The 16,812-nt window shown below is 46.2% G+C and overlaps 1 protein-coding gene across 1 annotated transcript in view; it reads left to right on the top strand.

Annotated features, from left to right (window-relative positions):
• The window catches only part of RANBP10 (RAN binding protein 10), a 557,257-nt gene that overhangs the window by 370,345 nt on the left and 170,100 nt on the right, over positions 1-16,812 (top strand). Inside the window, exon 10 of the mRNA XM_069217570.1 lies at positions 4,394-4,589. Within this exon, the coding sequence (XP_069073671.1) occupies positions 4,394-4,589 (196 nt within the window). The remainder of the gene's footprint in view (positions 1-4,393; positions 4,590-16,812) is intronic.

Below are 16,812 nucleotides of genomic sequence, written 5' to 3'. Positions count from 1 at the left end.
GAGGGGCGATCTAGTGTTTTTGTGCACAAGGGGTCCATAGGGTGCACAGAGAACTTTTTGTTGAGCATTTTTCACTCATGGTGCGAGTTCGTTTTGACAAACCCCCGGACCATATACTTAATATGGCCACACTGTACTTACAATGTCTAAGAATAGACTTAGTCACTGTAGGGGAATATTGCTCATGCAGCTATGCCCTCACCTGTGGTATAGTGCGCCCTGCCTTAGGGCCTGCTAGAGGGGGGATTGCCATGTCGACCTTGCCTTTTTCTCCCCACCAACACACACAATCTGCAATGGCAGTGTGCATGTGTTAGATGAGGGGTCCCTTAGGGTGGCACAACACATGCTGCAGCACTTAGGGACCTTCTCTGGTCACAGGGCCCTTGGTACCACTGGTACATTTTATAAGGGATTTATCTGTGTGCCAGTGGGTGTGCCAATTGTGGAAACAATGGTACATTTTTTGTGAAAGAACACTGGTGATGGGGCCTGTTTAGCAGGGTCCCAGCACACTCTGTCAAGTCCGCATTAATATCAGGCAAAAAGTGTGGGGGTGGGGGGATTACTGTAACAAGGAGCCATTTTCCTACATTTTGGCTCTGAACAGAGGGGCTTCGAGGGATACAGTCCTAGACCTGGACTGATGCCTGTTGTACCACCCAGACGCTGATCCTGTCACTGATGTTTCCAGTGCCATATGCACCTGCGGGTGGCACCATCTGTATTGTAATTGCTGACTCCAACATAGAGCCAGATGGGCGTTGTTCAAAGCCGACCCCGGCACCAGCAGGAGCTGTTTCCTATGGACTAGGCTTCGGGCCCTGCGGTGTCGAAGGGGCCCCTTTGGGTCCCATGACCGGTTTTGACCTCTGCATCGTGGGGCTCCCAGGGATCCAGTATTAGATCTGGACTGACACCTGTTGTACCACCCCAACACCGATCAATGTGTCTGGTCCCATATCCACCTGCCGGCGCCACCATCTCTATTGTAACTGCTGACTCCGACACGGAGCCAGATGGGCGTCATACGAAGCTGACTCCCGCGCCAGCAGGAGTTGTGCCACCTCGTTCAGATCTTTCCTATGGGCTAGGCTTTAGTAATGAATGGGAGAGTTCACGGGACCCTTTAGAATACTAGCCCCATGAAGAAATGGACTGGCGTGAAGACTTGGGTGAGGCCAGCGGACTGGATACATCTGAAACCCCCCACCCCATTCCCCTCCTACGTTAGCCACCCCCCCCCCCCCCCACACCCCCAGCACACCCTCCCTTCAGCAGCAGCCTATTAGCCTCCCTAGTATCATTATCCCCTGCCATAGGTCAGTTGGCGGCAGGATTCGCCATCACCAGCTCCGCTGGGTATCAATTACGTCAGCTAGGTTTTGCAGATAGTCCAAAGTGCTGCTCCCTCTCACTTGAAACTACCTTTCCATCCATGCCACATCCTACAATCGGATGATGGAGAGCCATTTCTCTTTTCTGTGCCAGGAAGTTACAGCACACTTGTCCAAGTGAGCCATAGCGAGAGTTCCGTTGCCAGAAGTAGACTGGTTGGTATTCCTGCTACTTTCTGGTTCCCAAAAAGAGCAAGGGTCTCCACCTTATCCTAGACCTTTGGTCCCTCAGTCTCTTCCTCAAGAAGAAGTTCAAGATGCTCACATTGCCTCAGGTTCTGTCTGCCCCGGATTCAGGACACTGGATGGTGGCACTGCACTTGCAGGACATTTATTTTCATATCCCTGTCCTGTCTGCCCACAGACTATACTTGTGGTTCACTTTATACCATGAGCACTTTGTTTTCCGTGCTCCCCTTTGGCATTACCAGTGCCCCTGTGATGTTAAGTATTCCTCTATCTTGACGACTTGCTGTTGAAGGCGGGCTCACCCCCAGGCTGTTGTCTCCCACCTCCAGATTGCAGCAGACCGCCTGCATTTGCTGGGATTCACTAGAAACTTGTTGAAGTCACACCTGGCTCTTTTTCAAATGTTCCCTTTCATCTGAGCTGTCCCTGCCTACTTTTTGCGCACCGCCACATGCTTCTCAGGAAGAGGAGATACTCCATCGTCTGGACCAAAAAAGAGCTTTCGCATTTTACCTTGATTGTACAAAAGAGTTTTGTGTGGATGACCACCCCTTTGAAGGGCATGTGGGTGAGAAGAAAGGTAAAGAAGTGCAGAAGTGGACTATCTTCAGATTGATTGTGTTCTACATTAAGATCTGCTACATACTTTAAAAAAGCGACTCCTTGAGGGTTTACACACTCATTCTACTCAAGCTAAAGCTGAGACCACTGCATTAGCATGTGGAGCCCAGTCCTCGACAACTGTCACTGTTGGCATCTCTTCACATGTTTAACAAACTCTACTGTATGGACAGGTCTGTAGGGATGGCACTTTCCCCGTTCAGTCCTGCAGGACTTTCTAGTATGAACTTAGTTCGCAGACCCACCTCTGGAGATGGTATTGCTTGTGTATCTCTTCAGAGGTAAGGAATCTGCAGCTAAAAGTTTCTATCAGATGGACAAGTTACATACCTTTGGTAACGCTTCATCTGGTGGAGACTGTGGGCCACATGTACGTATATTTGGAATTGCGATTCCCTAATTGCCATTCCAAATGTGAGAAACTCCACTGAGTTTCCTTTGCGATTCCCGGTGGGTCATAAATAGACCTGCCTTATTAATATTAATGAGGTGGGTCGCAATTTGCAACCCACTGGGAATCGCAAAAATCACAAGGATGGTGGTCTGCTGGTCCCAGCAGACCACCATGTCTGTGATTGCTTTTAAATAAAGCAAATTTTTTTTTTTTTTAAACGCAGTCCGTTTTCCTTAAAGGAAAACAGGCTGCATTTAAAAAGAAAACAAATGAAACATTTCAGTTTCATTTTTGAAGAGTAGGCAGTGATCCGTGGGACCACTGCCTGCTCTTCAAAAACTTGTTTGCATGCATTCACAAAGGGGAAGGGGTCCCTTGCCCTTTGCGAATGGGTTAGCACCAATTTGAAATTGATGCTAACTGCGATTGTTTTGTGACTGAATTCACAGTCACAAAACAATCATACATACCATTTAGATTCGGTATTAGGAAAGGACGCCCTGAACACGCCCCTTCCTAATACCGAATCGCGAAACACAAATTGAGATTTGGTAACAAGTTACCAAATCGCAGTTTGGGCTTTGTACATTCCAAAAAAGCATTTTTCTAGTCACAAATGGGCCGATTCTGCGACTCGATCTGTTTGCGACTAGAAGAATGCTTTGTACATGTGGCTGTAGATCTAGCTGCAAACTCTTACCAACCTACCCAGCCTCCCCGCTCTGCAAACTGTTTTCTTAGGGGCAGGGACTCCACTTTCAGAGCTTTCATTTTGGCGCACCAGTAGTTGGTGTTCTTCATGGCTCTGCGCTTCTGACTTGGAAAGTTGTGAAAAGAAATTGCGTCAGCGCGCCTGGGTGGTGTTTTTATAGGACCTGCAATGCCCTGTCTGGCGCAGACGATGCCCACGGCGGATGTGGAACCGATCGACTCCACCTACCAGCTCGCAGCTGTACTTCTCATGAAATCTTCCAGATCCAGGCTGAAACCTGGGATAATTAGAAGGTAAGGAATCTGCAGCCAGATATAGTCTCTACCAGATAAGGCATTACCAAAGGTAAGTAACTTGTCCACCTGGAGCAATGCTTGACCTTAGCTAGGAAAGATTTTGTTCTATGCCGAAGATGAGAATTATGCAGTGATTACTTACGAACTGAGAGGCTAGGTCCACCACAGTTCTAAGTAAAATATTGCAAAAGGTGGAACTGGAAGACCGGTATAGTGCATTCCTTACGTCCTCCAACCTCGCTGTCTTAGATGCCAAGGTCCTGTGATAGTGTGCTGTGAATAACCTAATATCACTACCAGCTTGCTGCATTATCAAAAGATTGAGTGAAACCATGGAAACAGTGGAGAGGAAGGAAGAATGAATGTTCATTTTAGTTAGCCTGCACCAAGCACAGGGTATAATGCCTCAGTAATGAGCAAGAATGGAGCCATACATAATTCAAATCTGCAAAATATATTATGCTTTTGTCATTGGGTGTTATGGGTGCATACAGTTTCTTTGCTACACAATTCTTGAGTTTTGAACGGCACCCGTGGATAAATTCATTCCAGAACTGATGTTTTCTGATTCCCTCATTGAACATTTCACAATACATTTATAAAGAATATATAATTTCTAATGATTTATGAAGCGAATGTTTTAGATCTCTGGAAAGTCAACACTCACCTTTCAGTGAATTTTGGATTATGCTCTCACACAGCAACGACTGCCATTTTCCTGTAATGTAGAAGGGTGTTGTTTTAAGGTGGTTTCTAATTTGATGTCCTTTTCACATTTTTTCAGGCGTTGACAGTCCTAACTGTAGCAATGGCATTGCAACCACAAAAATCAAACCAAGCCACATTCGATACCCAGGACTTAGCTCATCATCCTCTTCTTCCTCGTCATCCTCCCCTTCTTCAGTTAATTACTCAGAATCCAATTCCACAGACTCCACAAAATCTCAACAGCACAGCAGTACAAGTAACCAAGAGACCAGGTATGTGGCAGCAGAACAGTTTTGCAAGGGAGTGTACTAGGTGGGTGCTGGGCACAGGGAGTGGGCTTCCTTTTCATTGCCTCCCTTCCTATTGGTTGATGTTTGTTTGATCATTTGTGAGGAGGTATCATGCATGGGCTTCTGCTACTATTTCAAGATCTCACTGATAGGGGTTGGATAGGAAGTGACGCAGATACTCACAGTGGGCTATGGTCTGTTTACACCTCGGGAGTTGAATTTACTAAAATGATTTTCCTTTGAGTAGTGTGAGAAGTACCAGTAGCAGCCTGGTCTCTCAGGTCTCCTCTTCTAGATGACTGTTCTGAAAGATGGCTCCATAATCAGTTTGGGAAAATGGATTTATTCAACTATGATTCATGTTCCTCAATGTAGTCTTATGCTCTGCATGTTGCACCTTTATACTGCTAGTGGGAAATCATGCTCTGGCGATGATCTGTGTAGGTACTGTTTGACTGACATGAAACTGAAAATGTATATAGCTGTGCACATGATGATCTTTTGCAAAAGTGTCATTAGGAAGTGTGTCCTATATACAGCAGCTATATAGCATGTAATTCTAGTCCTCTCACCTTTGGATATCAAATTATTGAATTGTGTTACTATGTATGTAATCTGCATTAGATGCTACCTAGTTTCACAGTTCCACTTATTTCACATATCCTTGGTGAGGGTTTTGTTAGATCTATAAAGTGGGAGCAATTGTTGACTCACTTTATTTTATTTTTTTAATGTTATTTCATAGCTTCTTTAAAGGGCAGTAACAGCCAACATGTTTTTTTGGTACTAAGAAGGTAAATTTTGATTACACTAGCCTTGTGGAAATTATCACTCAAAGCTGTTGAAAGGAAAATATGTCCATATTCCCTGGGCAAAGACCTGAAAAGGCTGGCGACCAAAGCTGTTGAGTATGTGGTACATTAAGTAAGGGTTGGCATAACCAAAATTATGAGCTGCATTTTCACATCTTACATTACAGATAACTGTTACTGGATAGCCACGGGCCCAAAATCTTTTGATACTTGTAGTTAAACACCCCTCCTTTTGTAAATTACTTTTTCTGCAGCTGTGCACTAGTCCATTGCTATAGACCCATCACTGATGGGAAGGCATGTTCTGCCACCAGCAACGTTCAGAAGCCACTAGAAAATAAATATGTGCCTGTGTCCTCTGGTTTCTTGAGGTAGCTCATCCCTCCACTATGCCTAGTATCACTACATTGGTGATGGACTAATTGTGAACAGTTTGAAATCACATGGTTAAAGGGACGTGCACAGTCATTACAGCCTGTGCATACAAGGCTTATTGCTCAGCCTGACTTCCAGACTCTTTCTGGACTGTAGTAGGTTCTTTGGAAATAGTTAAATTGGATGATCCTAAGTTCAAAGAGGATGGCCACCTCCATAGGCAGCCATCTTAGCTTCTTGCCATTGGTTTCGTCTATTCTTCCATATCCAGTTCCCAGGCTGCACTTGTCCCCACAAGTGAGTTTGGGGAGTTAAACAGCAGTGATCTGTATAGCCTAGAAATATCTTTTCGACCCAGTAGCACTGCAATCAGCTGTAGTTCAAGCAGGTTAAAGACTGGGTGGGTTAGCCCCTCGTTATCATAGTGTGCAGCAGGAGCTTAATACAGCTGAGAGTATTAAAAAAAAGAGAGACTTATGCAGCTCAAAGTTTCTCGCCAGTTTTTGAAGGATTTAATTATTCTTTTCCCGCACATCCCCAAAGTGAGAACTGCCAATAAGGTTCCAGGTCCTGAATCCAGGCACCTGTTCCAGTTGAGCCAACCTAATTCCAGCCCACAACGTACTCTGGTTAGTAAGTTTGTCCAGCCATTTGATGTGTTTTGGGCCTCATGCCATCACAAAATTAGGGTTCTTGTGAATTGCTGGAGTGGCGGGCATGTAGCAAGCATACTGCTAATAGTTTTTCAAAGGTGTCCAACTCTAGACACCAGGCAGAATTAGAATTGTGTCCATCTCAAACAGCAAGTCACCAATAAGTACTAGTTTTGCTGGCCAGTAGTAGAGCCTGAGTGCAGGGATTTCCAGGCCACCTTCATATGTGGCAAGGCTACATTTTTGGTGGAATACTCTAGGTAATTTTCCTGCCTACAAGTATTTTGTGACTGATGATTGCAACTCTGAAAATAATTTAGGCAGAGAATGAAACTGTAGTTCTGCAGCACATATAGGAAGATGTTAATGAAGACCATGCTTTAAATTATTTACGGGAGTGCTGCTTTATGGGGGCAATATTGAGTCTAAAGTCTTCTATTGTTCTCAAGTTATGGTCATGCCAAGGTATTGAAAATGGTAATCGGCTATTTATAGGTAGGTGTGAATGAGCTACTGTGGCGGAGTGCCTTGTACTTGTACTTAAGTAGACTTGCTCCAAATTACTGTCGGCCCCAACGTGTGTCTGTACACTTGTAACATTGTGATAGCCTCCACAGTGAGTTTTGTGGGCCCTGAATAAAAAGCAAGATATCTTCTTTGTGTAAGATACCCTCTCCTTTGTCCAGATTGACCAGGAAAATTCTTCAGTCTGTGCATCCCTCCTAATCAGTTCAGCAAGGGGCTCAATGATAAGGGCAAAGAGGAAACGAGGGGCAATCCTGGTGTCTTGGTCAAGGAGGAATGGGAATGATAGCACCTCATTTACTTTGGTGTGCATTCAGAGCATCTTAAAAGGCTGTGACGTATGCAGTCAATAGAGGGTCAATATTCATTTTCCAGAGCACGGGGCCAGGAAGGGCCAATAAGCCATGTCACTTGCCTTCTCATGGTCTCATAACCACAAGGCAGCGGCACTATGTAGTCAGTCACATAAACAATCCTTTGTGCTCATCTCTGGTGTAAAGCAATTCTGGTCTACATGTACTAATGGTTGTATCACCCTGACTAGCTGCAGATACACATGCTGTGCACATCCCGCCATCTAGTGTTGGGCTCGGAGTGTTACAAGTTGTTTTTCTTCGAAGAAGTCTTTTCGAGTCACAAGATCGAGGGACTCCTCCCCTTTCGGCTCCATTGCGCATGAGCGTCGACTCCATCTTAGATTGTTTTCTTTCCGCCATCTGGTTCGGACGTGTTCCTCTTCGCTCCGCGTTTCGGTTCGGAAAGTTAGTTAAATCTCGTAAAATTTGACGGTATTGTTTGCGTTCGGTATCGGGTTAGTTACAACAGATCCACACCGAAATTTGAAGAGCTCCGGTGGCCCTTTGGGGTTTTCGATTCCCCGGCGGGGCCTGGTCGGCCCGACCTCGTGCGTCTTCAAGGCTAATGGAATGGACCCCATTCCGCTTCTGCCCCGAATGTCACAACAAGTATCCTTACACAGATCAGCATCTGGTCTGTAATTTGTGTTTGTCTCCCGAACACAAAGAGGATACCTGTGAGGCCTGTCGAGCGTTTTGGTCGAGGAAAACGCTAAGAGACCGAAGTGCAAGAAGACTACAAATGGCGTTGGTGCCGGCAGGACAACAACACTTGGAAGAAGAAGAAACCTTCTCCATTGCGGAGTCGGACTCGGACGAGGTCGATCCCGAACAGACGCCGAGAACCGTGAGTAAGACGTCACTGCCCAAAACTCATGGAAAATTCACTAAAGCCCAGGGGACGCCCCCGCCAACAGGCCATGGCTTAACCCGAAAATTAGGTGACCGACCATCGGCACCGAAAAAGGGCACGCATGTGTCGAAGTCATCTGACTGGTCGAGATACCGGCAAAGAACAGACTCGACACTGGGTCAGCGCAATCTCGACACTGAGAGGGCAGCACCGAAATGAGTCGGCACCGAGAGATCGGTACACCGTAAGGCAAAAAAGTGTCTTCAGAGCCGAAAAAGACGGTCGAAAAGGTTTCCATCCGAAACATCCGGCCTCGGAACCGAAACCAAGTTCCTACACAGAGGAACAGGGCCTGTCCTCACAGATGCAAGGACACAGATTCGGGCAGAAGCTAGAGGCGGGGGAGCCAGATTACACTCAAAGGAGGCTCCTCATTCAGAAGGACACAGGAAAAATAAGTACTCTCCCTCCAATCCGAATTAAAAGGAAACTTGCCTTCCAAGAGAAAGACAAGCAACCACAAGCAAAGGTGTCAAAGCAAATAACTCCGCCACCATCTCCACAACGCTCACCACAACCATCAACGGTAGCCACTCCACCAATGATGCAGTCTCCGACTCATACAGGAATGAGTCAGGATGATCCTGACGCATGGGATCTTTATGATGCGCCTGTATCAGATAACAGTCCAGACTGTTATCTGGCGAGACCGTCACCACCTGAGGACAGTACTGCCTACACACAGGTGGTGTCAAGAGCAGCTGCGTTTCACAATGTCACCCTGCACACAGAACCAATAGAAGATGACTTTCTGTTTAATACACTGTCGTCCACACATAGCCAGTACCAGAGTCTCCCTATGTTACCGGGAATGCTGAAATACTCAAAACAAGTGTTTCAGGAGCCTGTGAAAGGCAGGGCCATTACTCCAAGGGTGGAGAAAAAGTACAAACCGCCACCAACAGACCCTGTGTACATCACGCAGCAATTAACACCAGACTCAGTGGTAGTAGGGGCAGCTCGCAAAAGGGCGAACTCACACACCTCGGGAGATGCACCACCACCAGACAAGGAAAGTCGCAAGTTTGACGCAGCGGGGAAAAGGGTCGCGGCACAGGCAGCCAACCAATGGCGCATTGCCAACTCACAGGCCTTGCTGGCTAGATATGATAGGGCTCATTGGGACGAAATGCAACATTTCATAGAACACCTACCCAAAGAGTTCCAAAAGAGGGCACAACAAGTTGTGGAAGAAGGCCAGAGTATCTCTAACAATCAGATACGGTCAGCAATGGATGCAGCTGACACAGCTGCTAGGACTGTAAATACAGCAGTCACCATACGGAGACACGCATGGCTACGCACCTCAGGATTCAAGCCGGAAATTCAACAAGCAGTGCTGAATTTGCCCTTTAACGGACAGCAGTTGTTTGGGCCGGAGGTGGACACTGCTATCGAAAAACTTAAAAAGGACACAGATACGGTCAAAGCCATGTGCGCACTCTACTCCCCACAGAGCAGAGGCACATTTCGTAAATCACAGTTTAGAGGGGGGGTTTCGGGGACAGAGCACAGAACCCTCAACCTCACAAACAAGACCCACTTACCAGAGTCAATATCAGAGGGGATGTTTTCGGGGACAATACAGAGGGGGACAATTACCAAAAAATAGAGGGAAGTTCCAGAGTCCCAAAACTCTGCAAAATAAACAGTGACTTCATCGGCACAAATCCCCAACACATAACACCAGTGGGGGGGAGACTAACCAATTTTTACAAAAACTGGGAAGAAATAACAACAGACACGTGGGTCCTAGCCAAGAACGGTGTTCACAACGCACAAAGTATGTCATAGAAACTCTTCACAAGCTAGGTTTCTCACTCAACTACAACAAATCACACCTACAGCCGTGTCAAATACAACAGTACTTGGGAGCAACAACCAACACAACAAAAGGGATTGCCACTCCAAGTCCACAAAGGGTACAGGCATTCCAAAACGTAATACAAGCCATGCACCCAAAACAAAAGTTCCAGGTAAAATTAGTGATGAAGCTACTAGGCATGATGTCCTCATGCATAGCCATTGTCCCAAAGGCAAGATTACACATGCGGCCCTTGCAACAGTGCCTAGCATCACAATGGTCAAAAGCACAGGGTCAACGTTAAGATCTAGTGTTGATAGACCGCCAAACATACACCTCGCTTCAATGGTGGAACACTATAAACTTAAACAGAGGGCGGCCTTTTCAAGACCCAGTGCCTCAATACGTAATCACAACGGATGCTTCCATGATAGGGTGGGGAGCACACCTCAACCAACACAGCATCCAAGGACAATGGGACACTCAGCGGAGACCGCTTTACATAAATCACTTAGACCTACTAGCAGTATTTCTAGCGTTGAAAGCATTTCAACCTATAATAACCCACAAACACATTCTTGTCAAAACAGACAACATGACAACAATGTATTATCTGAACAAACAGGGAGGGACACACTCGACACAGTTGTGTCACTTAGCACAGAAAATATGGCATTGGGCGATTCACAACCACATTCGCCTAATAGCGCAGTTCATACCAGGAATTCAAAACCAGTTAGCCGACAATCTCTCTCGGGATCACCAACAGATCCACGAATGGGAAATTCATCCCCAAATACTAAAGACTTACTTCCAAAGATGAGAAACACCGCAAATAGACCTATTTGCAACAAAAGAAAACACAAAATGCCAAAACTTCGCATCCAGGTACCCACAGGTTCACTCTCAAGGCAATGCGTTATGGATGAGTTGGTCAGGGATATTTGCATACGCTTTTCCCCCTCTCCCACTCCTTCTATATCTAGTAAACAAATTGAGTCAAAACAAACTCAAACTCTTACTAATAGCACCAACTTGGGCACGACAACCTTGGTACACAACACTACTAGACCTCTCAGTAGTGCCTCATATCAAACTGCCAAACAGACCAGATCTGTTAACTCAACACACACAACAGATCAGACACCCAAATCCAGCATCGCTGAATCTAGCAATTTGGCTCCTGAAATCTTAGAATTCGGACACCTAGACCTTACACAAGAATGTATGGAGGTCATAAAACAAGCTAGAAAACCAACCACAAGACATTGCTACGCAAATAAGTGGAAAAGATTTGTTTATTACTGCCATAATAATCAAATTCAACCATTACACGCATCTGCTAAAAACATCGTAAGCTACCTACTACACTTACAAAAGTCAAAGTTAGCTTTTTCATCCATTAAAATACATCTCACTGCAATTTCAGCTTATCTGCAAAATACGCACTCAACTTCATTATTCAGAGTCCCAGTCATAAAAGCATTTATGGAGGGTCTGAAAAGAATTATTCCACCAAGAGCACCACCAGTTCCTTCGTGGAACCTCAACATTGTATTAACACGACTCATGGGTCCACCTTTTGAACCCATGCACTCATGTGAGATACAATACTTAACATGGAAAGTAGCATTTCTAATAGCTATCACATCTCTAAGAAGAGTAAGTGAAATACAAGCCTTTACCATACAAGAACCCTTTATTCAAATACACAAGCATAAAGTAGTTCTACAAACAAATCCTAAATTCTTACCTAAGGTCATATCACCGTTCCACTTAAATCAAACAGTGGAACTCCCAGTGTTCTTTCCAGAACCAGATTCTGTAGCTGAGAGAGCGTTACATACATTAGACATCAAGAGGGCACTAATGTACTACATTGATAGAACAAAACAAATTCGCAAAACAAAGCAATTGTTTGTTGCTTTCCAAAAACTTCATACAGGGAGTCCAATATCCAAACAAGGCATTGCCAGTTGGATAGTTAAATGTATTCAAACCTGTTACATAAAAGCAAAAAGAGAACTGCCTATTACACCAAAGGCACACTCAACTAGAAAGAAAGGTGCTACCATGGCCTTTCTAGGAAATATACCAATGACTGAAATCTGTGAGGCGGCCACATAGTCTATGCCTCATACATTTACCAAGCATTACTGCGTGGATGTGTTAACAACACAGCAAGCCACAGTAGGACAAGCAGTATTACGGGCTTTATTTCAAACAACTTCGACTCCTACAGGCTGAACCACCGCTTTTGGGGAGATAACTGCTTACTAGTCTATGCACAGCATGTGTATCTGCAGCTACACATGCCATCGAACGGAAAATGTCACTTACCCAGTGTACATCTGTTCGTGGCATGAGACGCTGCAGATTCACATGCGCCCTCCCACCTCCCCGGGAGCCTGTAGCCGTTTTAAGTTGAGAAAAATTGGTCTTGAACATTTGTAAATATATCACTTTTAACCACATTATATACATACATATTTACTCCATTGCATGGGCACTATTACTATATACACAACTCCTACCTCACCCTCAGCGGGGAAAACAATCTAAGATGGAGTAGACGCCCATGCGCAATGGAGCCAAAAGGGGAGGAGTCCCTCGATCTTGTGACTCGAAAAGACTTCTTCAAAGAAAAACAACTTGTAACACTCCGAGCCCAACACTAGATGGCGGGATGTGCACAGCACGTGAATCTGCAGCGTCTCATGCCACGAACAGATGTACACTGGGTAAGTGACATTTTCCATATATATATATATATATATATCAAAAACGAAGTTGTCCTCATGTGAAAGCGCACTCCCAACAGGTTATATAAACGGGAAGAAAAAGCAAAGCCAGCAACTCACAGTGAATTCTTTAAGCAGTTTCATTATTCCAGACCTTAAGTTATAAAATCATATATATATAGATATATATATATATATAGATATATATATAGATATAGATATATATAGATAGTGTGGCTTGGAGGCCAGCAATGGCGGACGCTCTGTAAGAGAGCTCCGCTACATCACACAAATGATCAGCAGCGATCCAGCCTGGGTTGATACCATGTTTGCAGCACCGAAGAGGCACCTGTCTGTAACTTCCAAGACCCAGCACAGAGATGAGGTGGCCATGGTGGGAGACTGGTGAAGACATCCACCGTTGGTGGGACGGGATGCATTCACTTGAGTCGCGCCCAAGGGACTCACCTTGTTAGCTGGGGGCCAGGACAAGACTGCTGCCACATCGCTGGTGGCACCATTGTCTGTAGTGATGTGGCCCTTCTGAAAGCTGTGACAGGGGCAGTAGGCCCAATACTATTCCCGGGCCCGTCCTGCTGGGAGTATGGACCTTTTCGCTGTGGCCTGGGACCCAGCGATTTGGGGCCGTGTAGACAACAGTCAGTGACGTCAGCCTCAACAGCTGCTGCCTGACTCTTGGCCTGGCACATGTAGGTGAGCAGTTGGGCCTGAGGAACTCTGACCGGTTCCAACGCACAGACTTACCCCTCGGAGGAGAGCTGCAGGGCCTTAAATTGCCCTTTGCCCTTCTCACCCCTCGGCGCTGCCACTGGAGAGGGGAAGGGGATCCCTGGAGGCCTGAAGAGGTGAGTAACTGTACTTTTCCTTCCTCTTTCCCTCCTCCTTCTGCGATCCCAGGTGGCAGCCTATTGGTCCTGGAGCTGGTGCTGGGTGGCGACCCTAGTGCCCCCCCCCCCCCCCCCCCACCTTCTGCCCTGTGGATGCTCACTGTGCCATGGAGGCCTAATTGTTCTGGCAGAGCTGGCCTGATTGTCTGCACTGCTGAGTTAAGCAGCACCCACTGCCTGACCCCTGTGACAATCAACCTGGAGAGGCATGCCTGGCTTGAGCTGATGGTTTCATAGCTGCCTGGGCACACCTGTAGGGAGGTGAGATCCATGGGAGTCTTCGACGCATCTGCCCTGCATTGATCCTGGCTGTGGAGGGGAGGTCCAGCGTGGACAGAAACTGGCGAGGAGATTCCTATGTGGCAAGGGGTGACCCCCTGTTTCTCTGATAGCCCCCCTGCTGGAGCCAGCTGAGGACATGGCTGATCCGGCAGCGCAGGGCATATACTGCAATTCCTGATTTCCAGTACTGGATTTTTGCCCCACCCACCTCATCATGGTCAGAGACCAGCCCTCCAGCTCCACAGCACAGCAGAAGATTGATAAGTACAAGAGCAGACAGCACTTCCTCAGGATTTTGGCACTGCGGGTGGAGGAGATGTGCCTGGAGGGGCTACAAATGTCCTCCATCCTGCAGACGACCTCAAGAAAACCATAGTGTGCAAATTGGGGACGCGGAAAGTAGACCTGTCCCATTGCCTAACAAGAACGACAGAAAGTCAGTAGACCGGGTCACAGAACTGGAGGGCAGAGTCTCTGAAACAGAGGAGATGGTCAATTTGCATTAATTCCACCTCTCCTTACTACGACGTTTGATCTGTCACCTGGAGGCCGAGGTGGAGGATGCAGATGAAAGATCATGTTGCAATAACTTGCGCATTGTGGACATCTCTGAGGGCCTTGGAGGGGACCACACGAACTTCGTTCATCTATGAATGGCTCAAGAGCTGGTTGCCGGCCATGGAGGTGTCAACCTGCTTCAGTGGGCACACAAAGCACTAACCACAAAACCTCCTGTGGGCTCTCCTGTCTCTCCCCTTCATAGCCTGGGTTCTTAATTATATGGATTGAGATGCAATCCTCCAGGTGGCGCACAAGACTTGAGTCCCCGATGTTTCAATCCTCCCCGGTAATTAACTTCCCATACTACGCCATAAAGGTCCAACAGCAGACCAGATACTTTCAGGAAGTGAAACATATCTCAGGTTAGCCCAGTTGGCTACTGTCCCTAGCTGCATCACAAGAGGTTCTTCTAGTTGTTGAAGTATGGGGTGAGAGTTGGGGAGGGGTTGGGGTTGTTTTGACCTGGCTTTGGTGCAGCTAGACACATTCAATTAGCAGTCACAGTCGACATGCACCTAGAAGACGTGCATCATCACTTGATCAGCTACCACCTTGGGCAAATTACTACTGACTCATGGAAATATACTCTCCTGGGGAGACTTAGCATCCTCTTGTGGAACGTTAACAGCACGCTAAACAAATTTGAAAGGCGCTGTCTTGAAGGCAGCCCTCAAATTTAACCTTGACATATTATTGCTCCAGGAAACACACCTTATGAGCAATCACTGCCCCTTCCTGGCTCATAGCGGGTATTCGCAGGTGTTCCACTCGAGGTTGGACTAGGGCTGAAGGATGTTGTCGCTTTGATCTGTCGAAATATTCCTCTGATGATGTCCAGGGTGTGACGTGATGCCAAGGGATGCTTTTTAGTGCCGACTAGCACCCTTCAGGGGTCCTCAGTTTCTCTTGTTTGTGTCTACGTTCCCCTGCCCCTCACCTCCGACTGTGAACACTAAGCTGCCTCCTTACGGGGCTCCCCGCAGCCCTGTGAATTTTCAGGGAAGGCCTTAATGGGGTTAGGGACCGTGGCCTAGATCACTCTTCCACCTCGATTGTGGCGGGAGATGGCCTGACCCTCCTCTCTACTTTCCTGCATAACATGTCCCTTATTGACGTGTGTTGGGCACACCATCCCAAGGAACATTGCTACACCTTCTGTTTGAGAGTGCAGAGATCCTTCTTCTATCTTGACTACCGTCTCATTCCCACGCAGGACTGCCACCACGTACATGCCGTTCTGATATTGGCGAGGGGGCTGTCTGACCATTCCCCTGTTGCAGAGCAATTCAAAAACTTAGAAAATGGAGAAAAGACAGACTCCTCTTTGGATTTGTAAAGACAGCTCAACTGTCATGACAGGGAGATCAACCCTCCTTACACAGGCAGACTGACTCAATTTGCTGTTTCACAGACCGCATCTTGTATACAAAACCACACAATACTGAAGCTTGCAAAATCACAGTGCAGCAGATTCTACCCCAATTTGGTGGCAACCGGGTATACAGGAGTAAATTGCAAAAACTTCTGCTCTGCTCCTTGATTAAGAGCTGCTAATAATGCTAATATTTCTGCTGCTTGCGCAGAATAATGTTCTGTTAATGGCAACTGCTCTACTATATGGAGTGTATAACAAGAGCCACGCTATTGTGCTCTGACTACTGTTGCACCTGTGTCCAATTCCTGTATCCTGGTCAATAGTAGAAGAACCATCAGCAAAATAGACAATGCTATTCGATATAGTTGCTTGACTAGATTAACTACGAATGTAAGTTGCACAGTCATGCACATCCCCATAGTCTAATACTGGATGGGCTAAGAATGTCGCAGGATTCACTGTATGAGACTTCACAACCTTCAAATATAGTAGTGACAGTACCACCTCATATCCTGACATTTTGTGTAGTTAAGTAGTCTTAGCCTTCAGAATAATACCAAATACTACATGCTCTGCATAGATAGATAGATGCTGCTCTTTCAGGGGTTACTCGTTGACCAGAAGCTGCTGATAATTGTCCTAAATAATGGACTTCCTTCTGACAATAAGTTTTATAGTCTTTCTCTACTTGGTATCATCTTTGTGCAAGAGTGACTAGGACAGATATAGTGTATTTTCTACACTGCTGGTGGTAAGACTACAAATCACTATGTCATTGACCTATTGCAACAATGGGTTGTCACTGAAAATTTGACAAGTCATTTCTTACCACTTTGTTAAAAATGCTAGAGGATTCACACTACCCTTGGGGCAGACAGAAGCACAAATACTGAGTCCTGC

Source organism: Pleurodeles waltl, chromosome 12 (genome assembly GCF_031143425.1).
Source record: "Pleurodeles waltl isolate 20211129_DDA chromosome 12, aPleWal1.hap1.20221129, whole genome shotgun sequence".
Classification (NCBI taxonomy): domain Eukaryota; kingdom Metazoa; phylum Chordata; class Amphibia; order Caudata; family Salamandridae; genus Pleurodeles; species Pleurodeles waltl.
The sequence above is the reverse complement of the archived record's forward strand: the minus strand, read 5'-3'. Positions and strand labels throughout refer to the sequence as shown.